Here is a 25,414-nt window from a genome sequence, read left to right as displayed (position 1 = left end):
ACTGAATGCGATCATCTCTAGGACTGTCCTGCACTCTCACTGAGCAATGCCCAGAATCAAAAATATTCTAATTTTACCCAAAGTAGTTTTCTATTGAAAGATTAAAGAGTAGCTTTATTTTTCACGTGGATGTAAAAACACAGTGAAATGCATTGCTTTGCATCAAAGACCAACACAGTCAGAGGTTTCTGCAAGGGACAGCCCACAAGTGTCACACACTTCCAGTACCAATATAGCACGCCCAGAACTCACTAACCCTAAGCATACATCTCCGGAATGAGAGAGGAAACCCACATGGTCACAGGGACATTAGTGACAATGGTGGGTATTGAACACTGATTAGTGATCACTGATGCTGTAAAGCATTGCCTGATCCCTATGCTGCCTCTCTCTCACCTTCAAAGCCCCTGTGATAAATTCCAGGATCCTGTATTCCTTTTCTCAGCCTCTTTACATTGTGAGCATATTCACACTCAAGCCTCTGTTGCTGCAGATTCTTATAGAATTAATTCCCTTCCCATTCTTTCCACCATCAATCTGCACTCTAGCAGTGGAGAGCAAAGGGGTGGAGCAGTGGGGGGGGGGGGGGGGTAGATATACATGCAAGCTAAGACTGAAACTTACGAGCAAATTTTCATAGCTTTTGCACTATATATTAATCACAAGAGACTCTGTAGCTGCTGGAAATCCAGAGAAACAAACACAAAATTCTGGAGGAAGTTAGCAGGTCAGGCAGCATCCATGGAAAGGAATATAAACAGTCAATATTTCAGGCTAAAACTCTTCATCGGGACTGCTGGTGTAGGAATGCTGGTTACTTGTAGTGTTTGCCCTATTTTGCTTATATTCTTTGCACTAAATTTGACACTTTTGCTTTGAGTTGTGTTCTTTTTTTGTAAAAATTTTGTCCAATTTATGTTCAAATTATGACTTTCTTGTGAATATTGTTTATCTGATGCTATGAGCTTGTAAAGATGCTGGAAGTAAGTTTTTCACGGCACCTGTGCATACATGTAAAATTTGTGCATATGACAATAAACCCAACTTTAATATCCATAGGCTGGGGATCTGCATATCACTGCAGCCTTAGTACCATTGTCAGCAGCTTCAATAGTATCCATGATGATTTTGTTACCATGAGAAATCCATGCCCCTATCCCTTATGGTTAACGAGGACTTAATATATCACATGGACAAATAGGAGTACAAGGCATACTGTGGGCGGCTGGATCATTTAAGTTACCTATATGACCATAGTAACAAAGTTCAGTGTAGCTGATCTGTGTTGGAGTTTACCTCTTTAGCATAGTTTACCCTATTTCATTTGCAAGAGTAAATCTTAAGGAATTTATAAGTACTATAGTATGTATAGCTGAACTGGTACCATACCTCCCCTTTTTTCAGCTCTCCCTATATATTACCCTTCCATCACTTTCTCTTTCATTGGTTTGTTTAATTTCGTTTCATGCATCGATGAAGAGGTTTGCTCAACACCCCTGGGGCTTTTTTTAGATCTCCCTCAGGAGTCCACATCTGCTAAAGTCCCACAAGCTTCATTAAATTAAGTTGGTAAAAGGCAGACTGTTACAATGGCATTGTCAGCAGTGATTACAGTGACTCAAGTGATATCCTGTTCAGCAGTCGAGCAGGGTATTACAAAGCTACTGCAAGTACAGTACAGAAGCACCAGCTCTATCTTTTCCCATACATTCAGAATCACGTTTCCAATCAGCTTTTGTAACATCTGGAGAGAATGACCAAAGAAACTGCCGTAGAAGTTCTGATTAATCATTCTGCCGAAAGTGATTGATGCACACACAGGCACATAATTAAACTCTATACTGCATATGCTTCAACACATAAACTTTCTCCAGAAGTGGCAGTAAATTTAAATATGATCTTTGCTTTAAAGAATAATGGATGCTAGGGAATGTATAGAAGCTGCCATCTCATTTGAGGTAATCTGCAAGAGTCAATCTCAAGGAGTTTATAACTGTTCTGTGGAGCTGAAGTGGTACTATAGCCGAGAAACATTGGAAGATGTGACTTACCTTTTATAAATAGAAACCAACATTCGTCATTGTTAGAGTCAAACAGTACAGACATTGGCCCTTCAATTCTTCAGGTCTATGCTAGTCATCATTAATTAGCAGTTGGTCTATATACGACTATGTCTTAACAATTCAAGTGCTCATTCAGATACTTATGTGTGGTATGAGTACCTGCCTCCACTACCCACTCAGACAGTGTGTTCAGGAAACAACGTCCCTCTGGGTGAAAAAATCCTTTCTCACATTCTTCTTCACGTTGTCCGCTTTACTTAGAGTTATGCCCTCTGTTATTGTGAAAAGCTTCCGACTATCTACTCTGTTCATTGCCCCTATAATTTGCAAACCGTAACTGGTTTTCCCTTGGGCTCCTTCAATCCAAGGTAAATAAACCCAGTTATGGTTGAAAGAAAGGCAGGAACTGGCAACTTAATATAATTCAATTGGTAACTTGCCCTTCTCCCCTCAGCCATTAGGAAGAAGATACAGTCTTGAAAGCATGCACCACCAGGTTTCTACCCCGCTGTTATAAAACTATTAAATGGTCTCTAGCATGATAAAATGGGCTCTTAACCTGGTAATCCACTTCATTATGATCTTGCACTTTATCATTTACCCATGCTACATTTTCTCTGGAGCTGCTACACCTTATTCTGTATTGTTATTGGTTTAGCTTATTCTACCTTAATGCATTGTGCAAAGATCTGATCTGAATGAACAGTGTACCAGACAAGCTTTACACCATGTCTGGATACATGTGATAACGATAAACCAGTTCCACCACTGTGTTCGGTTTTGATCACGTTGCTCCAGGAAAGATCCATTCAGCTGGATAAAGATTGACACGGACGTTGTCAGGACTCGAGAGAGTTCATTATGGAGAGATGTTGAGCATGTTGGGATGGTTTTCAATGGAAGGTTGGGGAATCAAGAACCAGAGGGCATGGATTTAAAGTGAGAGAGGGGAGGAACCTGAGGGGCAAAATTTTCGTCCATTTGGTGATCAGTGTCTGGAATGAGCTGTCAGGGGAAATGGTTGAGGCCACATTAAACACACTTAAAAGATACATTGTACTCCTATGTTTCCATCAACTTCCCTCAAGATTCTATCATTCATCTATATACCTGGCTCAATTTACAGCGGCTAATTAACTTGTCAAATGCACTTATTTGGGATGTGGGATCTGAGGGGGACCTCTTTCATCCAAAGAGTGATGAGTACTTGGAATAGGTTGCTTGAGAGAATGGTGAAAGTGGAGTTACTGATAGAATTTATAGAATCCAAGTGAACACTTGAACTATTGTACAATAACAACATTCTGAAATACAATAGAAACATTTCAGAAAATAAGTAAATGTACCAGAGGAATTTAGAGGGATGGGGGCCAAAGGTGGGCAAAAGGGACTCACGTTGGCAGAATCTCAGATGGTGATGAGGAGGTATATGGGAGCGGGATAGATTGGCTGATTGAATGGTGTTGCAACAACAGTTTCATTCAATGTCATTACGAACAAGGGGAATTGATTGTCGACTTCAGGAAGGGGAAGTCGACGGAACACATGCACCAGTCCTCATTGAAGGGTCAGAAAAGTTCAAAGTAAATGTATCATCTATGTCACCATGTACAACCCTGAGATATGTTTTCGACACAGTAAATCCAAGAAATACAACAGAATCATTGAAAGACTGCACCACACTTCAGCGTTCAGCCAGTGTGCAAAAGAAAATGGACTGTGCAAACACAAAAAGAAAGAAATAATATTAATAATAAACAAATAAGCAATACATATCAAGAACATGAGAAGGAAAGACCCTAAAATTGAGTCCATTGTTTATGGGAACAACTCAATGGTAGGGCAAGTGAAATTGAGTAAAATTACCCCCCTTGGTTCAGAAGCCTAATGGTTGAGGGGTAATAACTGTTCCTGAACCTGGCAGTGTGGTTTCTGTACCAGCTTCCTGATGGCAGATGTGAGGAGAGTGCATCTCCTGGGTGGTGGAGGTCCCTGATGATGGATGCTGCTTTCCTGCGACAACGCTTCGTGTAGATATGCTCAAAGGTGGGGACGGCTTTACACCTGATGGACTGGGCCACATCCACTACTTTTTGTCGGATTTCATTCTACTACTTCATTCAAGGGCACTGGAGTTTCCATTCCAGGCTATGATGCAGCCAGTCAATATACTCTCCACTACACAACTACAGAAGTTTGTCAAAATCTTAGATGTCATGCCAAATCTACACAAACTCCTAAAGAATTAGAGGAGCTGTCATACTCTCTTTGTGATTGCACTTATGTGCTGGGCCCAGGACTGGTCCTCCAAAATAATAACACCAAGGAATTTAAAGTTTCTTATCCTCTCCATCTCTGATCCTCTGATGAGGACTGGCTCATGGATCTCTGGTTTCCTCCTCCTGATGTTGATAATCAGCTCCTTGGTCTAGCTAACACTGAGTAAGATGTTGTTGTTATAACACCACTCAGCCAGATTTTCAATCTCCCTCCTACACGCCGATTTGTCACCATCTTTGATTTAGCCAACAATGATGCTGTTGCCAGCAAACTTGAATATGGCATTGGAGCTGTACTTGGCCACACAGTCGTAGGTATACAGTGAGTAGAACAGGGCCTAAGCACACAGCCTTGTGGTGCAGCTGTGCTGATGGAAATTATGGAGGAGATGTTGTTCCCAATTAGAACTGACTGGGTTATGCAAATGAGGAAGTCAAGGATCCCCTTGCACAAGGGTCTTGAGGTCAAGGTCTTTGAAGCCTATTGATTAGTTTTGAGCGGATGATAGTTTTGACTGCCAAGCTGTAGTCAATAAAGAGAATCCTGATATGTGCATCTTTGCTATTCAGATGTTCCAGGGTTGAGTGAAGAGTCAATGAGGTGACATCTGTTGTGGTCCTGTTACTCTGCTGGTCAAATCAAAGTGGACCAAGTCACTTCCCAGGCAGGAATTGATATGTTTCTAAATCAACCTTACAAAACACTTCATCTCAGTGGATGTAAGTGCAACTGGGTGATAGTAACTGAGACAGTTCAGCATGTTCTTCTTAGGCACCAGTGTAAATGAAGCCTGCTTGAAGCAGCTGAAGACTCCGAGGCAAGAGGTTAAAGATCTTAGTGAACACACCAGCTGGTTGATGAGCACAGGTCTTTAGAACTGGGCCAGATATCCCGTCTAGGCCGGATGCTTTTTGTGAGCTCACCCTCCTGTAGGCTGCTTGCATGTCAGCCTCAGAGTCTGAAATTACAGGGTCATCAGGGACTGAGGGAGTTCCTGAAGTTTCCTCCATGTTTTGGTGGTCAAAAGGAGCATAGAAAGCATTGAGCTCATCCGGAAGCAAAGCCCTGCTGTTGCCTACGTTTCTTGATTTAACTTTACAAGAGACGATACTATCCAAGTCCTGCTACCTCTTTTTTGTCCTAATCTCTGGAGTTTTGCTTTTTGAGCCTCTGCCTGTGTGCAGGTAAAAGAAGGTCATCCAGGTGATCAGATTTATGAAAATGCAGTCTGGGTCTGGAATGGTAGGCATTTATTTTAGTGTAACAGTGGTCTAGTGTATTGGGACCTCTGACGCTACAGGTTATCTGCTGATGGTAATTGAACAGAGTTTTCTTCAACCGAGCCTGGTCAAAGACCCAGTAGTGGAAAAGATGAGCAGTTTCAAGTCCTTGGATGTCAACATTGCTGAAGATCTGTCCTGACCCCAACATATATATGTAGTTATAAAGAGGGTGCACCAGTTGATATATTTCATTAGGAGCTTGAGATCTGGCATGTCACCAAATACTAGAAAATGTCTACAGATGTAACATGAAGAGCATTCTAACTGGCTGCATCACCATCTAGTATGGAGGTGCCAATGCAGAGGATCAGAAAACCTGCAGAGGGTTGTAAACTCAGCCAGCTCCATTATAAGCACCACCCTCCTTACCACTGAAGAAATCTTCAAAAGGCGATGCCTCAAAAAGGCAGCATCCATCATTAAGGACCCCCACCACCCAGGCCATGCCTTCTTCTTATTGTAACCATCAGGGATGAGGTACAGGAGCCTGAAGAAACGCAATCAGCATTTTAGGATCAGCTTCTTCCCCTCTGCCATCAGATTTCAGAAGAGTCCATGAACACTACTTTGCTCTCTCTTTGCACTAGTTATTTATCTTCTGTATATTTCTTACTGTCACTTGTTGTGACATTTTACATATTGCACGCTATTGCTGCCGCAAAGCAACAAATTTCATGACATGCAGTACCTCACTGATGATAAACCTGATTCTGATTCCGACTGGTGGGCAGCACCATCAGCGTGGATGAGTTCAACGGAAGGTCCTGGTTTTGTGCTGCGTTTCTATCTAATTGCCTCGATGTAGAAGGCTATAGACCAAGCACTGGGAGGTGGGAAATAATTACAGATGGGTCCCTCCTGGTGTGCTAAATGGCCTGTTTCTGTTCTGTAGGACTATACCATTCTGAACAAGAACACCTGGGCAAAGCTAAGGGGGCACAGAGACATGGTGTAACAGCAGAAGCCAGGATAAAATCCAGGATGCCAGAACTGTGAGGCAGCAGCTTTACCTGTTGCACCCCTTTACTGTTACAAAAGGAGAGGAGAGTCCTTTCAGTCCAGTGAAACGGGTTAGTACATTTCCATTAAAAGTTGATGGAACCTTGGAATACTCTGAGCAAATGGTATCACCCACTATTGGACAGGGTGGAGATCTAGAATGGTTCTTCATCATGTCTCAAACTGCGGTCTGTGGAGGGGATTCTCTGTGGGATAAACACCTGAGGTGGGACACTGAAATAAAGCTGCACTTTAATGCAGGTGACTTGCTACAGTCCCAATGAGAGCTGACTTCACAAATGATGCAAAATGTGGCCTACTTGAGATGAATCCGAGCCACGAGTTGAAATATTTATATAAATAACGTGCACATTCAACATTTTATGTATAATATGTATAAAATGGGATTGCTTTGAGAACTAGCACAGAGTCGTCAATGGACAGAATGGTCTCTCCTCCCCTCCCCCGCCCCCCTCATGAACAGAAACATGAAACATTCCTTTGGGAGGGCGATTCTCTCCTGAAATCAAAGGTCTTTCTTCAGTTGAGGGGCATGTGATACACGCCAGAACCAATCATGGGTGAAGATCACTGTTTGAGAACAAAAGTTTAAAGGGGTAGCTCATGTTTGATGAGCTCTAGTCGAATAGAGTCAAGGCGGCACATGCATGGTATTGAGGAAGTGAAAAAGGTGCAAGTGGGAGCTTAAGGATGACTTCAGAACTGAAAAGGTTTGGCTATTTGGAAAGGTGGAAGGGCTGGAGGTTCTTTTCTCTGAAAAAAATGCTAATCCTTGGAGCAACAAACTCCTTAACTTCAGCCAATATGTACAAAAAAGTGGCTGTATTGCGTGGAATTGTGATTGCTAAGGAGTTAATCCTGCAAATGTGGAAAATGGACTCTGTACCTACGTACGATCTGTGGCTGAGAGAACTGGCAAACACTTTACATTTGGAGAGACTGAGACTATGTAATGAGGACAGAGGGGACATCTTTGAAAGGATATGGGGCCCTGTAATGGACTTTCTTATGGGGTGAGGACTTGGTGCGGTGCACCTCTGCTGTGTATGTTTACTTTTTGCCTTTATATTTTTTTCTCTTTTGCTGCTCAATACTTAATTTGATTTTGCTATGGTTGTGCTGTATATTTTTTTTCATTAGTTTTCTTCAAGTCTGTTCACATAAAACAATAAAATATATTTTAAAAAACGTTAAGGCTGAGGAGGTGATCTGATAGAGCGGATGTGGAAAAAATAGCTTCATCAACGGGAAATCCAAAATTAGATGCGTAAATACACTTAGTGGCCACTTTATTAGGTACCGGACAGGAACCAAGTGCAGCCTCCTGCTTCTGTAGCCTATCCACTTTCAGAGATGCTCCTCTACGCGCCACTGTTGAAATGCTTGGCTTCTTGAGTTAGAGTTGCCTTCCTCTCAGTTTAAACCAGTGTGGCTATTTTCCGCTGACCTCTCTCACAACGAGATGTTTTTGTCTACAGAACTGCCACTCACTGGATATCTTTTTGGTTTTTCGTACCAGTCTCTGTAAACTCCAGAGACTGTTGTGCATGAAAATCACAGAAGATCAGCAGTTTCTGAGATACTGAAACCACACTGTCAGGCACCAATGATCCTTCCACGGTCAAAATCACTTAGATCGCATCTCTTCCCCGTTCTGATGTTCGGTCCGAACAACAACCAAGCCTCTTGATCATCCTTTTATGCACTGAGTTGCCGCCGCATGATTGGCTGTTTAGATATTTACATTAACAAGCAGGTGTACAGGCATACCTAATAAAGTGGCCACTGAATGTATATTCCAAAGGAGAATTCCTTGCCTAAAGAGTGTTGGGAATGTGGAACGCGCTACCAGAAGAAGAAGCAACAGGTTTAATGGAAAATGACAACGTTAAAGGGACGTTAGTTAAATATATGCATATGCAAAAAACTAAAAATGGGTCTAGAAGGTGGTGAAGAGAGGAAGATGACTGTACATTTGATATGACTAATGAAGAGGTTCACCAACCTTTCCTCCATCTGCGTTGTATTCTTTCTCATCCACATCCAGCAGTCTGGCCAAGCCAAAGTCAGTGATCTTTATGTGATTGGGTGACTTCACCAGCACATTTCTTGCCGCCAGGTCTCGATGAACCAGCCGTCTCTCCTCCAAGTACATCATCCCCTGTCAGACACAAATGAGCCTCGCTGTTAACCTGATCACTCTGCACGGCTGCAGAAGAAGCTGGTTTTGAAACGACAAAAAAATTGAAATAATTGATGTTTGAAAACATTGCAGCAAGGTTTAACATTCAGTCATGTGCTTTCTCAATCATTCGAGTGGTTTGCAGATTGTCCTAACTGGCATCCCTCCAGAAATAACCCCTCTTGAGCAGCCCACCGATGCCAAATTGGCTGCTGACAAAAAGCTTCAGCAACACAAGATGTGCAATTTTCAGCTTCCGTTGAGCTGAAGTGGAAATTAAAATAGCATTTGCATCTGTGCAAGAGTTTCCTTATCATCTGTGTACAAAAGACTGGCATCCAACATGGGAGGTTATGTCAATGCTCCCTTTCTGTACGTTCAATACTTATGTGCAGCCTGTAAGATTAAACACAGAATAGCATAGCATGGGAACAGGCCCTTCGGCCCACAATGTCTGTGCTGAGCAGGATGCCAAATTAATCTAGTCCCTTCTGCTGGTTTGTGATCCATGTACCTATCATCACTGCATTTTAACATGTGCTCATCTTTATGATTTGTACACTGCTGTTGTATCTACCTGGAAGCCAGATAGAGGGCAGACAGACGGTGTAAAAAGGTGCAGGGAAGGGATGTTACATAAATTGGCAGATGACAAGTGGTTTTAGGGGGTGGGGGGTTCTGGGATAGGCAGATGGAGGAAGGGAAGAGTGAGAATGGTGTCAGAAACCGGGAGGTGAAAGGGTGAAGGTAATGCAATCTGAAGGAGAGGAGGGTGAAGCGAACAATAAAAAGGGTGAAAGGTGTGCTGGGAAACCAATGGGCGGCGCCTGTGGGTGATGGGCAGATGGAGAGGCTGTGGGAGGGGAAAAAGACTCAGTGACTGGAGCCAGGTGGATTAGATGGAGAGAGAAAGAAGAAAAAAGAAAATGGAAAAGGGACAAAAGGGGATCAGTTACCTGAATTTGGAGACTTGTCATGAATAAATTGAAGATTTTTCTAGAGCCTGAATTGGAGACCAAAAGGAGCGCAGACGGGAGTGGGGAAATGGGGGTCTCGTTCACTATAATCTGGCAGTCATCAAGAATCGTTGAGACATAGAGGATGAAAACAGGCCCTTCAGCCCAACTGGTCCATGCTAACTAAGAACCGCTGTCCAGGTTGCCAGCCTTTAGCCCGTTCTCTCTAAACCTCTCCAATCTGTGTCCCCATCCAACTGTATTTTAATGGTTGTTATTCTATCTGCTTCAATCACTTCTGACAGCTTATTGCAGATGCTAGAAGAAGTGATTGCAGCATATACAATAAATAAGTAAATCGATTACAGCATTGTATATCAAATAGTTATATTCAAATAGTGCTTAAACAGAAATAATATAAAAAGTGAGGTGGTGTTCATGGGTTCAGTGCCCATTCAGGAATTGGATGGCAGAGGGGAAGAAGCTGTTTTTGAAATGCTGAGTGTGTGCCTTCAGGCTTCTGTACCTCCTGCCTAATGGTAACAATGAGAAGAGGGCATGTCCTTGGTGATGGGGGTCCTTAATAATAGTCACCACCTTTCTGAGGCACCGCTCTTTGAACATGTCTTGGATATGATGGAGGCTAGTACCCATGATGGAGCTGACCAATTTTACAACTTTCGATAGCTCCTTTTGATCCTGTGCAGTTGTCCCCCCCCCCCCATACCAGATGGTGATGCAGACTGTCAGAATGCTCTCCATGATCCATCTATAGAAGTTTGAGTCTTTTAGGTGACAAACCGAATCTCCTCAAACTCTTAATGAATTATAGTCGCTGTCTTGCCTTTCTTATAGCTGCATCAATATGTTGGGACCAGGTGAGATCCTCAGAGATCTTGACACCCAGGAACGTGAAATTGCTCACTCTCTCCACTTCTGATCCCTTTATAATGACTAGTTTGTGTTCCCTCGTCTTACCCTTCCTGAAATCCAAATCAGCTCTTTGGTCTTACTGATGTCATTCTCTCACATCTCCAGAATCTACCACTCATCTATACACTAGGAGCAATTGAAAACAGCCAGTTAACTTACCAAACTGCATGACCTTTGGATGTGGAAGGAAACCAAAGCACTCAGAGTAAACACATGTGGTGACAGGGAGAATCCATGCAGACAGCACCTGAGGTCAGGATTGAATCTTTTTCACTAGTACAATGAAATGGCAGCTCTACTAGCTTCACACTGTGACTCAATATGACAAAAAATGGGCAATGCACAAGGATTGTGATGTTTGTATAAATTTTGGACAATACCTTCAGTGGAGTAAGACTCAGGGCAGGGAATAACAAGCTTGAACGTAGTAAATCTAAGAATTCTAATGCATCTTCTATCAAGTTAGAAAGAGGAGTAAATATATTATCAAACTACCGAAAACTATGTAAGGGATCCTTGAATTAACAACAAATGTAATAAAATGCAGGGCTGATTCTAGGAATCAGATATTGCAACACGTGAAACTCACACTCCTCTACTCCTTCACACTGTCCACTGTGAAGAAAGGAGGAACCTTGCATAATGAATTGTTGCACACAAGAGCCAAGCTGTCAGATAAAGATGAAGGGTATCACGCCACATCGAAGCCTCCATCTGTGATTCCAGGTCCTCCCTGCTTCAAAGCTCAGCTCCAGTAGCCCAGAAAATGCAAATGGATTCGTTCCCCTCCCAGGAGACTGACAGGCTGTTGAAGGCAGCTACCCAACTCTCTCGGCTCCTGCAGCAGAATCTTGTCAGCCATTTGTTTGGGAGCTTTGCCATGAGAATCTGTAGAAAGCAGAGCCAAAACCACTCTGCAGCCACATACAGGAATGGGGCTTGAGGGTTGATATATCATTTTATGTGTGTGTATGTTTGTATACATATATATTAGAATGCTCCTCAAAGATCAAAAAGTACTTATAATAAGAGACGAGAATGGGGTACAATATAATTCCACAATTGAAAATCATGGTGATAAATCAAACCAGGTAAGAAATTGTAGAACTTTTCTTCCAAGGACAAAATGCTTGAACCTGACATTTTGTTTGCTGGTGGAGTGGAATTGATAAGCAGTGAATATTGGTACAGTAATCTATCTTGGATAGGAGCGCAAGCTGAAAGATGCTGAAACGGTTACCTATTCAGAAAGATGGCAGGAGATCTCATTGAAACCTACCGCACTCTGAAAGGCCTAGATAGAGTGGGCATTAGTAGGAGAGTGTAGCATCCGAGGGCACAGCCTCGGGGTAGAAGGGGCGCCCGTTAGAACTGTGATGAGGTGGAATTGCTTCACCCAGAGGGTGGTGAATACGTGGAATTCAAGGGAACAGAGGGCTGTGGAGGCCAAGTCATTGGGGCAGGGATTGATAGGTTCTTGATTGATAAGGTAGCTAAGTGTCACAGAGGAAGATGGGAGAATGGAGTTAAAGAAAGAACAGCTATGATTGAATGGAGGAGCAAGCTTAATGGACCTAATGACCACATTCTGTTCCTATATCTTATGACCTTATGGTACAAAGTGTCAAAAATCAAATGACATTAGCCTCAGAAATCATTAAAAAATGAGGGAAAGCCATCTCCCTTCCTCTGAATATGACCCTAAGTCTTTCAGCCTTGTCCTTTTGTCTAACGTGCTAGCCTACATGGCTGAGGATGGAGATGTCCTTACAGATCTTTAGCTAAAGAAATTACAAACCAGATAGATAAATAATTTAAGTACGTGTTCAAGGCCTTTGTGACCTGGGAGGTACATTGCCTGCTAGGTGACAGAGTCAGGGATGTCTTGGACAAACTCCACAGCATTTTGGAGGGGGAGGGAAAGCAGCCAGATGTCTTGGTACCGATGTCATAGGACAGAAATGCAAAGTGGTCTTTAAGAGAGAATTTAGAGAGCTAGCAGAAGGTGAGAAACAGGACCTCCATGATAGAAATTTCTGGATTGCTACCTGTTCCATGCACCAGTGAGGGTAGAAATAGGATGATCTGGCAGATAAATGTGTGGCTGAGAAGCTGGTGCAGGGGGCAGGGCTTCAGGCTTTTTTATCATCAGGATCTCTTCTGGGGGAAGTGTGACCTGTACAAAAGAGATGAGTTGCACCAGAACCCAAGGAGGACCAAATTTTTGCAGGCAGTTAGAGCTGATGGGAATGGTTTAAAATAGCTTGGGAGGGGGATAGGAACTGAGTGAAGGATCCAGGATAGGACGGATGGTAAAAAAGCAAAGGCAGCATGCAGTCAGACTGTCAGGAAGGGTAGGCAGATGATAGAACAAAATTGCAGCCAGTAGGATAGGTATCAGTGCATTAGGGATGCAGAATCAAAAAGGATAGCAAATACAGTACTCAAAGCGTTATATCTCAACACACTGAGTATAAGAAGTGAGGTGAATGATCTTGTTGCACTTTCACAGATTTTTGGGTATGATGTTGTGGCCATCACTGAATTGTGGCAGAAAGATGTTTGTAGTTGGGAGCTGAATGTCCAAGGTTACATATTGCATAGGAGAGATACTTAGGTAGGCAGAGGGTGTTGCAAGGTTCTGCTGGTAAAGAATGACATCAAATCTTTAGAAAGATGTGACATAGGATCAGAAGGTGTTGTTTACTTGTGGGTTGAATGAAGAAACTGCAAGGGTTAAAGAACCCTGATGGCCATTATATACAGGCCTCCAAATAGTAGCTGGGCCGTGGAGTACAGATTACAATGGGAAATAGAAAAAGGTGTGTCAAAATGGCAATGTTATGATAGTCATAGGAGATTTTAACATCCACATAGATTGGTAATCACAATATGACTGAATTCAACTTGAACTCAGGGAGAGAGACTAAGAAAAGTAGGAAGAAAGTAAAGTCTAATGTAGCAGTATTTCAGTGGAGTAAAGGAAATTACGGTGGTATGAGAGAGCAGTTAGTCGAAGTAAATTGGGAGGAGCTGCTGGCAGAAACGACAGCGAAGCAGCAATGGCTTGAATTTCTGGGAAAAATTAAGAAGATGCAGGCTAGACATATTCCAAAAACAAAGAAATATTCAAATGGTAAAATAGTATAACTGTGGCTAACAAGAGAAGTCAAAACTAATGTAAAAGAAAAAGAGAGCACATACAACAAAGCAAAAATTTGTGGGAAGACAGAGGATTGAGGAGATTATAAAAACCTACAGAAAGCAACTAAAAGAATCATTAGGAGGGAAAAATGAAATATGAAAGTAAGCTTTTTCTGTCCTTGTGGACAGAGAAAGCTTTTTCAATTATATGAAAAATAAAAGAGAGATGAGAGTGGATATAGGACTGTTAGAAAATGAGGCCGGAGAAGTAATAACAGGGAAAAGGAGATAGCTGATGTACTAAATGAGTAGTTTGCATTAGTGTTCACTGTAGAAGACACTGTGGAAGACACTAGCAGTGTACCAGATGTTCAAAGGTGTGAGGGAAGAGAAGTAAGTGCAGTTACTATTACAAGGGAGAAGGTGCTCAAAAATCTGAAAGACCGAAAGGTACATAAGACATCTGGTCCAGATGAACTGCACCCTCAGGTTTTGAAAGAGGTAGCATAGAGATTGTGGAGGCATTAGTAATGATCTTTCAAGAATCACTGGGCTCTGGCATGGTTCTGGAGGGCTGGAAAATTGCCTATGTCACTCCACTATTTAAGAAAGGTGGAAGGCCGCAGAAATGAAATTATAGACCAGTTAGCCTGACCTCAGTGGTTGGAAAGATGTTGGAGTCAATTGTTAAGGATGAGGTTGTGGAATACTTGGTGACACAGGAAAAGCTAGGACAACGTCAGCATGGTTTCCTTAAGGGAAAATCTTGCCTGACAAGCATTTAAGGATGTATATTGTATACATTCCTCTGACATTAAATGTATCTTTGAAACAATCCTGTTGAAATTCTTTGAAAAGATTACAAGTACGATAGATAAAGGGGATGCAGTGGATGTTGTATATTTGGATTTTCAGAAGGCCTTTGAAAAGGTGCCACACATGAGGCTGCTTAACAAGTTAAGAGCCCATGGTGTTATAGGAAAGTTACTGGCATGGTTAGAGCATTGACTGATTGGTAGGAGATAGCCAGTGGGAATAAAGGCATCTTTTCTGGTTGGCTACAAGTAACTAGTAGTATTCTGCAGGGATCTGTGTTGGGACCATTTGCTTTTATGCTGTATATCAATGATTTAGATATGGAATACATGGCTTTGTTGCAAAGTTTGCAAATGACATGAAGACTGGTGGAGAGGCAGGTAATGTTGAGGAAACAGGAAGGCTGCAGAAGGACTTAGACAGAATAGGAGAATGGACAAGAAAGTGGCAAATGAAATAAAATGTTGGAATATGCATGGTCATGCACTTTGGTAGAAGAAATGGCTGAGCAGACTATTTTTTAAACGAGGAGAAAATCCAAAAATCTGAGATGGAAAGAGAATACCTTGAAGGTTATCTTGTAGATTGAGCTGGTGGTGAGGAAGGCAAATGCAATGTAAGTATTTATTTTAAGAGGTCTGGAATACAAGAGCAGAGAGGTGATGCTGAGGCGCTATAAAGCCCTGGTGCAGCCTCACCTTGGGTATTGTGAACAGCTGTGGGCTCCTTATCTAAGAAAACGTGTGCTGGCATTAGAGAGGGTTCAGAGGCGGTTCACAAGGATGATTCTGGGGATAAAAGGGTTATCATGATTGATTGCTCTGGGCCTGTACTCACTGGAATTTAAAAGGATGGGTGGGGGGATCTCATTGAAACTTTTTGAGTATTGAAAGGCCTAGACAGAATAGGTGTAGAAAGGATGTTTCCCATGGTAAGGGAGTCTAGGGCAAGAGGGCACAGCCTCAGGATAGAGGGGTGTCCATTTTAAACAGAGATTATTAGAAATTTCTTTAGACAGAGGGTGATGAATTTGCGAAACTTGCGAGAATGCCATAGGCAGCTGTGGAGGCCAGGTCATGGGTGTATTTAAGGAGGAGATTGATAAGTTCTTGATTGGCCACAGCATGAAAGGTTATGGGAAGAAGGCTGGGGAGTGGGGCTGAGGAGGGGAAAAATAGGATCAACTGTGATTGAATGGCAGAGCAGACTTGATGGACCAAATGGCCTAATTTGGCTCCTATGTTTTAAGGTGTTATGGTATTATGACCAAATGCAGTACCCCCACTGAACCCTGGAGAAGAGAGAAATGGAGAAGAAACATTTAGGATGGTATCAAGAACCTTGATGCCATCTTTGGCATAGAAAACCTGTTAAAGCAGCAGATGGAACAAACTTTCAACCCACTCACTCCATCATTCATCTTCTGCCTCATCTGCAGAACAGAATGTGCCTCCCACGTTGTCAGCCAACCCACAGAAATGGAGTGAAGCAAGCTACCATAAATCTTGAGGAATTGTCTAAGAAGAAGAAAGTTTGTCTGTCAACTGACCATGGGAAGGGTGCAGAGCTGTGATCTGACCCATTGGTTGCAGGGTCTCACGGCCAGATGCCTGTGGTGTTCAGCTCTCCTCAACTGGTTGGCCTGATGTTTTGGTACAGCTTGTGCTAAGGTACAGGTCTGCCAAGGGTTTTTGAATAATGTCCCTCTGATAATTTGAAAGGGTCAAGCAATGGAAGGAGCTGTGAGAAGACTGGAAAAACCCTAAGCAACAGACCAGTTCATCAGCTGCAAGGAAGGATCAACTCAGACTGTAAGTCAAGTTCTGTAGGAGAACGGAATGAAGATCTCTACATGCATGAAGGAGAGCAAGAAAAGGGAACATTAAGCGATTCCACTGAGACTCCATCCTAAGCACAATGGTGTATTAAATTCAAACCATGAGGCAGAGGCAAATCAAGTAACCCATGCCAGAGGGTCAGAGACGTACCGCAGGGAAACAAGCCCTCCGTTCCACTGTGTCTGTGCCAACTACTAGCCATACGCTCATCCAGTTCTATCCACTGCACTTCCCACCAAATCTTAATTTTTCATGGCAATTAACCTAACAACCTGCACATCTTTTCAACATGAAGGTAACCGGAATGCTGGGCGGGGAGGACAGAGAAACCCGTTGGGTTCCAGGGAGAGCATGTGGACTCTGTATCGATTACACCAGGGGGCAGTAGCCCAGTCAGCGCCACGGTACCACTCCCTTGCTGGTTGTACTGGATGGTTGACCCATTGCATCACACAGTGGCCTGACCTGCCTAGATAAGTCCGGCGGCGGTGTGAGTGTTTGTCGGCACCCAGTAACCACCTGCTGACATATGTGATAGTCAAACAGATGCTGACAGCAACAGAGTATGCAAAAGCTTCAATCAAAGCCATCATCATGAAGAATCCACAGCACAAATGGAGGATGAAACAAAACCGCTAAAGGAATTACACTAAGCCCACTTTGTCCATATGCAATAGGGACACGGACATCCCACAGAACAAAAAGCACAATTCCTTTAACAGCCTTTTCTTCAGTGTTGGAAAGTCACAATATATATCATGGAAACAGGTTCTTCATCCCAGCTGGTTCTTCAACCAGGTTGCCTACCTAAGCCAATCCCATTTGCCTGCATTTGGCCCAGATTTCTCTGAACACTTTCTACTCATAAACCTACCCATATGTCGGTAAACAACGTAACTGTACCTGCCCACTTCCCCTGGCAGCTCATTCCAGCTCACCCGCCAAATTAAAGACCTTTTTTGTTTATAATGTAGCAAAAGCTTGACACACTTCAATGAAGATATTAAAATATTTGTTAGTCAACAAACAACTTCTGTTGAAACAAGCAGAGAAGAATTTTGAACTCACAAGCTGCAGGCATTTAAGATCTATTGTAGTCACACACTGACAGAAGCTACTGTTAACAAATGATCTGTAGACGGATCACCCGATCAGTGAATTTTTCTTCAGTGTAAAAAATAGATATTTTTTAGACAACGTTTAAGCTGTGCCCTGGGGCCTACCGGTGAGTCCATAGGTAGCAAGTCAGTGGATGTTGAAGACTGTGCATGTTAACAGATGAAATGAAGTTTTGACTGTTCCAAACTGTGATCCGTTGGTGATATTGAGGAACTCAAGGAGTGAAAGATGAGTAGCAAAATCGGGTGATTTCAGAGGAGGGAGTGAAGGCAAGAATCCCATATGACTAATGTTTGTCTTGTTCAGAGCCAGGTTTCTCTTGATACAGGTGTCCCCCCACTCTCTTTACAAAGGTAGAGCATTCCTATGAAGCCTTTCTTAAGCCGAAATGGCGTAAAGCGAAGAACCATTAATTTATATGGGAAAAATATTCGTAAAAACGAAAATCCTCTTTGTAATGCGAAAACAGGTTACTAATGTATGTCTTTTGTAAAAGCAAAGCGGCGTAAAGCGAACATTTGTAAAGTGGGGGATACCTGTATTCCCTAATTCCCTTGGGTTATTGACCCCTCCATTGGTAACATATGTGGTCATTCTAGCCCCTTGAGTTCCTAGAGGCAGAATGATTTGCACAGTGCTTCTTTCAATGGCCTAGTTCCCGGTGAGCTTACAAACCCACCAAGACTTTGTAACCTAATATAAATTAAATATAAGAGGAATATCCTATTCCCCACACTACTGTCCCCTCATGTGCGCCTGTTTACTGGGAGTCAGTAAATATCCTTTGTGACAGACAACAGGGGTGGTTGCTTTACGCACATTCCGGTAGGCCCACATCTTGAGGCTGCTTGTGCTCTTAATTCCCCCAGCACAAGAAGATTCTCCGCATTGCACACTGATTGCCTGGTAACCAGGTTTTCTGAAGACAGTCACTGCAAGCTGAAGCCCCCCCATCCATTCCTTCACTGCTCTCCTGCGCAATAGGGAATTTGTAAGGGCCTCTCAAGTGGGCTTTGCAATTATTTAGCTGATGGAATATTTATGCTGTTGATATGCACTGTTGCTATGTGGCTTGTAAAGCAAATGCCACAGTCCAGCTGACTTGCATTTTAAGAACAAAAATTTCAGCCTTGAAATGTTCTGTCCTCTTAACAACCTGAAGTGATGCAAGGACGATGGGGGAGGAATCGGGCTTGTTTGAGAAGGGTGGGAATAGACAAGCACACACTACTGATGCTGACTGCGAGCTGTCACTACCAACGTCCCTCCCCACAGGTCAGCAAGCAAAGGTGTGGGAACACTGGAGAGGTAGTCCTAAGCTTGTTATCTCAGCATGTTCCAGAAACTCCAACAGTTGTGTTGCTTATGTACCAACCTGTTCACTCTATGCTATCCAATCCTCATTGATGGCAGTTCCAGCAATGCCTTGATTTTAAAATGCTCATGCCACACAGTTATCAGTGCCTCTTACCTCTGTTACCCTAGCCCCAGGCCTTAGGCACTCCAAAAACTCTGGCACTTCCCCAATTATCATTGCTTAATCTCTGGAACATGTGCCCAAACTGTAAATTCCCTTGTTAAAACATTTTTCCCTTCCCCCAACCCATTCTTGTCTGCATCTCTACTAAAGTCAGCTCTGGCTCCTTGGCGTCAGATGTGTCACATTCTGCACCTTTGAAAAGGCATTGGACATTTTATTATATTAATGTTAAGCAATTTCAGCACAGTGGTGCATTGAAATGGTACAACGAATGCAGAATAAAGTGTTAAAGTCGCAGAAAAATTACAGTGCAGGCAGACAATAAGGTTCAAGGTCATAAGAAGGTACTTGAGTTGTGCTTAAATCTGCACCAAAGAGCCCTGCCACTTGTAATTCAACCATCTGTTCTTACAAGCCAGACTTTGAAACAATCAGCTTATGACTTTTAATACGTAGTCGTAATTTTTTGCGAGATTAGTATGATTTCATTCAATTCCGGTCACAGAGCTAGAGCTGAAGTATTCGCTACAAATCAAATGAATAATGGTTGTTTTATGGAGTTAGCACAAATCTCCCTAACTGTATAAATCCATATTCCACGAAGTCAGTGTACGTAGAATTGTTATTAATAATAGATTCCATTTTGAGCTGACTTCCTATTCCTTACAATGAGATCTGCCTCTGCCCATGAGAACACTGTTGTTTTTACCTTAGCACCAAAGTAGATTTTTTTAAAATTTGGACATTCCTATTTTTGGAAGGCCAGCATTTCTTGCCCATCCCTACTTATCCTTGGAAAGGTGGTGGTGGGCCGCCTTCTGACATCATTCTCACACACCCCCTCCTTCACTTGCCTATCAACCCTCTGTGATCTGGACCCACCTATCACCTGCTAACTGTTCCTCCACCCCTTCTCAGTACGGCTTTCTCCCTTCTTTTCTTCCAGTCCTGATCAAGAGACTTCCTCGAAGGTGTTGTCTATCCCCACCTCCCCCAGATGCTGCATGATCCATAGAGTTTCTCCAGCATTTTGTGCATTGTTAATGAAAGTTCTGAAAGTAGGATGTTGAGTATGGAGTTCCAGGATTTGAACAGTGACGGACTGGAGGGCAACATGGAGGGCTGAAGGGCCTGTACTGTGCTGTAGTGTTCTATGGTTCTATCAATAAATGTAGGAGCTATTTAACAGGTCTATGTTTCCTTATCCCATAGTGGGTGGTCATTTTGGCCCACAAGTCAATGTTCGCTTTCTCATGTTAGTTTTCTGTGCAACCTTTCCTCCCTCATATTCCCCTCGACTGCCCCAGATCTAGGACCTACCCGCAAAATTTACAGTGGCTATTTGAGCTATCAATTCACATGTCTTTTGGATGGGGGGGGGGGAGTGGGAAAGAATGTACTAACTCCACATGTGCAGCACCACAGTTTGGGATTGAACCCAGGTCACTGGGACTGAGGCCTAGCACTTCTGTCAATTCCAGAACAAAGACAATAGTCTTGACTAGTTAGCACTGAGAGAAATGTTACATTAGTTTATAGTTAAAAAAAATAATTTTTATGACTAATGAGCTACCAGCAAAATATTTCCTCTCCAAAATTGCCAACTAGGATGTGCATGAGGAAGATCTGAGGCAATTAGATGATGTGAAGAACTGTAATAAAGTGGTGTGACATATTGACACACCGAACTGACGCTCAGTCTGTCAAAGCGTTTGAGTAAACAACAGCAAAGGCCAGTGAAAAGAAACTGCAGTCTCACCCACAAATGAAATGCTTTCTAATCTAAATGATTTCCAAAGCAATTTAAAAAAAAACAAAATCTCAATTCCTACCAGGTGAAATAACTCTGTATATCATCGAAATGCACAAATATCTTCAGATGTTAACTTTGCTACTGGTTATGCAGAGCAAAATAGTATCTGACAATCTACTACATTTAATAATTCTGCTGGAGTAGTGGGCAGTTCAATGTCACACAGCCCAGTGCAGTACTGCCACTGAAATGCCCAGCACCTTAGGGCTTTATTACAATACACACTTGAGGAACAATCTCCCCCGAATGTTTCTGGGTTCGGTTGATAGCAAGAAAAGTTGCTGTAATTATAAAGGGGTTGCTGGAGTTTAAAATGCATGATGGACAGCTGTTGAATGGTACTGAGCAATGAGGCCAGGTGAGTCAAACTTAACTCCTGGCTTGAAGAAAGGAAACATTGTTAGCCTTTTCCTGTCCTGGCCCTTGCTTTGTGTGTCTCTTTTTAAAATTTTAAAATTACTTCATTGGCCACCCGTCCTTGTCCAGGGTGCTTACAAGCCCCTGCAATGGCCACTGGCCCTGGAAATCTTCCAATGAGCTAGTGCACACCATGGCTCCTCTCTGGGGTTGCCCAGCCACTGATGCTTCCTGATAAGAGGGGCAGGCAGTCAGAATTTTCCGCCTACTGCCAGGGTGAGTGGAAGGCCACCTTGGTTGACCTCAGGAACAGACTGACAAGAATGTTCTCTGGGTGACTCACCTCCCTCCCTTATCCTGCATCAAGGATAAGGGGAGCGTGGCTGAAGTACAAAACAGAATTTGAGGAGAGCTCCTTCAGGTATTTAAGCAGAGGCTGCAATCCCTTCCATAATAAGCTTTTGTGCCTGCAGTCCAGACAGCCCTTAATCGGCTGTGGATTCTGTTCCTGGTCATAATCTAATGCCTGCAGAATAGAGGACTGGGCCCAGAGGTAATGTCCCCCAAAAGTTAATTGCTTATTCGAAGAATGAGATGGCAGAAATTTGTCAGTCTCTGGGAAGTAGGTCCCTAATCAAGAAGGAAGGGGGTGGAAATGGAAGGGAGGGGCAGGGAAGAGAAGAATGAATACAAATGTGAAAGAGTTAAGTAGCAGGAAATGTAATTTAGCAAATTGATTTATTATTGTCATATGTACTGAGGTACAGAGATAAGCTTTGTTTTGTATGCCGTCCATTAAGATCATTTCATCATGTCAGTGCATTGAGGTAATACAAGGGAAAGCAATCGCAGAATGTAGAATTACAGTAAGTGTTACAGAGCAAGTGGAGTGCAGATAGACGGTAGGTGTAAGGCCATCACAATGTAGATAGTTAGATTTTATTCCTTATTGTACTAGGTTACTGCTTAATAGCCTTATAACAGAAGGGTGGAAGCTGCCCTTTGATCCTGGTGGTTGTTGCCCACTGTCTAACCCCATCCTAATCCCTCTCCAAATTTCCCTGTCACCCATCTTCTCTAGGGGCATTTCAGAGTTAGAGATGGCGGTTGACTTTATTTGTCACACGTACATCAAAATATCAACACATGCAGTGATATGCATCACCTTCCTCAACGACCAGCGCAGTCCGAGCATTGTGCCGGGGGCAGCCCACAAGTGTCACAACACTTCCGGTGCCAACGCAGCATGCCCACAGCTCACAAACCCCAAAGGTATATCTTTGGGATGAGGGAGGAAACCACAGTTCCTGGAGGAAACACATGCAGTGATGGGAAGAAGCTACAAACTTCTTAAAGACAGCAGTGGGAATTATACCTTGATTGTGATTGCTGGTGCTGTAAAGCGTTGTACTAGCAGCTAAGCTACTAAACCACCAACTGTAAAACGCCAATCTTACAGTGGCCAATTAACCTACCAATCGACTTGGGATTGTGGGAACAAGCTTGCACACCCAGAGAGAATGTACAAACCCCACACAGACAGGACCAGAGGTCAGGGTAGAAAAGGGAGGAATTGAACAAAAGGGAATCATGGATGCAATTATTTAACAGAGAATCCATGGCATTATTTGAAATTTGATTACACAGGCAGGGAAAGTCACAGCATGAAGGAATATGGGAGGAGGGTTGGGTAAATATATCTGTAGTTGCAAGGAAGCTGACAAATTACCCAACGTATCCAGCATATGGTTCTGCATATTTCTTTCAAGTCATTTGCAGAAACTGATAATCAGGTTACTGTAATTAAAATTCCTCGTTTTGTCGTGGAGGATCCACTTCCAGCTGCATGAACTACACTAAGTTACCATTCTTTCTCTACCATTAGGAAGCATTTTAAATGCAAATAAGGTTGAAAGGAGGCACCCGGGATGGAACATGGCACTTTCCAAACGAGGCATAATTTTTGGACTGGTTCATAGATTGTCTTCAGAGCCTAAAGTGTGATGCTGTCTCTGCTAGAGAATGAAGGGGTGAAGGGGTTAGTTTGGCTGAGGTGTGACAAACAAAATGAAAGTTGGCAGGCTCTCCAGCGACTTAATAGGACCGGTGATTACAGCAGAGTTGTCATTATGGCAGAGTAAGTAATAGTGCTCTCTAGGGGCACTCTATGCCTACACAAAATTACTGGAGGAAAAAAAAAGAAAATGATATAATTAATACTGCAGCTGACAGATACTGCCTTTTGCTCATCTATTGACTTCCGAAACTCCACTCAACTTATTTATTTCAGTTCTTTGATAACTTCAAAACTTCATTACAATTGCCATGGTTTGGTTCCATAGCGAGTGCCCCCGGGATATATCTGAATGCATTTGCTTTTTTTGTGTATATTAACCATTTATTCTAATTAGCTCCATATGCAGACAATGGGGCACTTTTAGTCCATTGTAGAGTTCTGTTATGCGAACTTTAAGCCCCAGGCTTCCACGTGAAGTTGGAAACCAATGGATGAATGGACTGAATGAATTACAATAAGCAATCTCTCAGTAAGCAAAATTGTTCTTTTTATTCTGTTTTTGTGTTGTTAAGGCGGGAGACATTATTGATGGTAATTGGAACATTATTTTTAAATTCAGGGTCTAATGACATTCTCAAATACTGACATAAAGCACTGTTTAGATATAGTATAAAAACAGTTCTGAACAGTTTATCAAATACCCATAGGACACATATAGCACATGCTACATGCTAAAATAATAGGCATAAGTGCTCCCTACATACTTATCTATCAAAAACTGACAGGAAGGATATACAGGCACAGTGATGCAATGGTTTTCACTAACATAAGATTACAATGACGCTCGGTTCTTTTATAAACTAGCACAGTGGTGTAGCCAGTAGAGCCACAGCCTCCCAGTTCAGACCCAGATTTAATCTGGAGCCTGGACCTGTCTTTGTCAGTTGCACACTCACTCTGTGACCAGGTGAATTTTCCCTGTATGTTCTAGTTTTCCGATGTGTTTGACCATCTACTGTTCCAGCCACCCACTTAAGGGGAAGGTGTGATTGCAACGGAGGGAGTGCATGGGAGATTATTGAAAATGTTGCTGAACCAGAACAACACGTACAAACAAGCTGGAGGAACTCAGCAGGTCGGGCAGCATCCGTGGAAACGAGCAGTCAACGTTTTGGGCCGAGACCCTTCATCAGGACTGAAGAGGGAGGGGGCAGGGGCCCTATAAAGAAGGTGGGGGGAGGGTGGAAGGTGCCAGGTGAAAAACCAATCAGAGGAAAGATCAAGGGATGGGGGAGGGGAAGCAGGGAGGGGATAGGCTGGAGAGGTGAAGAAAGAACGTAAGGGGAAAGCACTATGGGTAGTAGAAGGAGGCGGAACCATGAGGGAGGTGATAGGCAGCTGGAGGAGGAGGCAGAATGAAACTGGGATGGGGGAAGGGAGGGGGAGGGAATTACTGGAAGTTGGAGAATTCAATGTTCATGCCAGTCTCGCCACCTACCAGCCTTTTCCTTCCCACCCTCCCCCCACCTTCTTCATAGGGCCCCTGCTCCTTCCCTCTTCAGTCCCGATGAAGGTTCTCAGCTCCAAATGTTGACTGCTCGTTTCCACGGTTGCTGCCCGACCTGCTGAGTTCCTCCAGCTTGTTTGTACATGTTGCTTTGACCACAGCATCTGCAGTGTACTTTGTGTTTGCTAAACCAGGAAATTTTTACCGATCAGCAGAAATGCTGTTACCATAAAAGATTGCTAAGGAGCATCTTGTAATTGATGCACCACAGATTTCAGATGTATTATGGCTTGGTATGGCATCTACTCTTCCTGAAACTGCAAGAAATTGTAGAGAGTTGTGGACACAGCTCAGCACATATGGACACCAAACTTTCCTCTGCAACTTTGTCGACACTTCTTGCTGCCTCGGTAAAGCAGCCAGATAACAAAGACCTCACCAACCCTGGACATTCTCTCTTCTTCCAACTCCCAAAAGCCTGAAAGCACATACCAGCAGGCTCAAGGTCAGCTTTTAAACTACCGTTGTAAGACCTCTTGTATGATCAGATGGACACTGGACCTCGCAAATCTACCGTTCGTGGCCTTGCACCTTATGGACTGCCTG

At 43.0% G+C, this 25,414-nt stretch overlaps 1 protein-coding gene across 9 annotated transcripts in view; it reads right to left on the bottom strand.

Annotated features, from left to right (window-relative positions):
- The window catches only part of LOC132392867 (receptor tyrosine-protein kinase erbB-4-like), a 942,732-nt gene that overhangs the window by 118,345 nt on the left and 798,973 nt on the right, over positions 1–25,414 (bottom strand). For all 9 annotated transcript variants that reach the window (XR_009511679.1, XM_059967363.1, XM_059967364.1 and 6 more), the window contains exon 21: positions 8,652–8,807. Coding sequence is in view for 8 of the 9 variants with exons in the window: in XM_059967363.1 (XP_059823346.1) it covers positions 8,652–8,807 (156 nt within the window). In the remaining variant the exon portion in view is untranslated. The remainder of the gene's footprint in view (positions 1–8,651; positions 8,808–25,414) is intronic.

The sequence above is a fragment of the Hypanus sabinus genome, chromosome 4 (genome assembly GCF_030144855.1).
Source record: "Hypanus sabinus isolate sHypSab1 chromosome 4, sHypSab1.hap1, whole genome shotgun sequence".
In the NCBI taxonomy this organism is placed as follows: domain Eukaryota; kingdom Metazoa; phylum Chordata; class Chondrichthyes; order Myliobatiformes; family Dasyatidae; genus Hypanus; species Hypanus sabinus.
The sequence above is the reverse complement of the archived record's forward strand: the minus strand, read 5'-3'. Positions and strand labels throughout refer to the sequence as shown.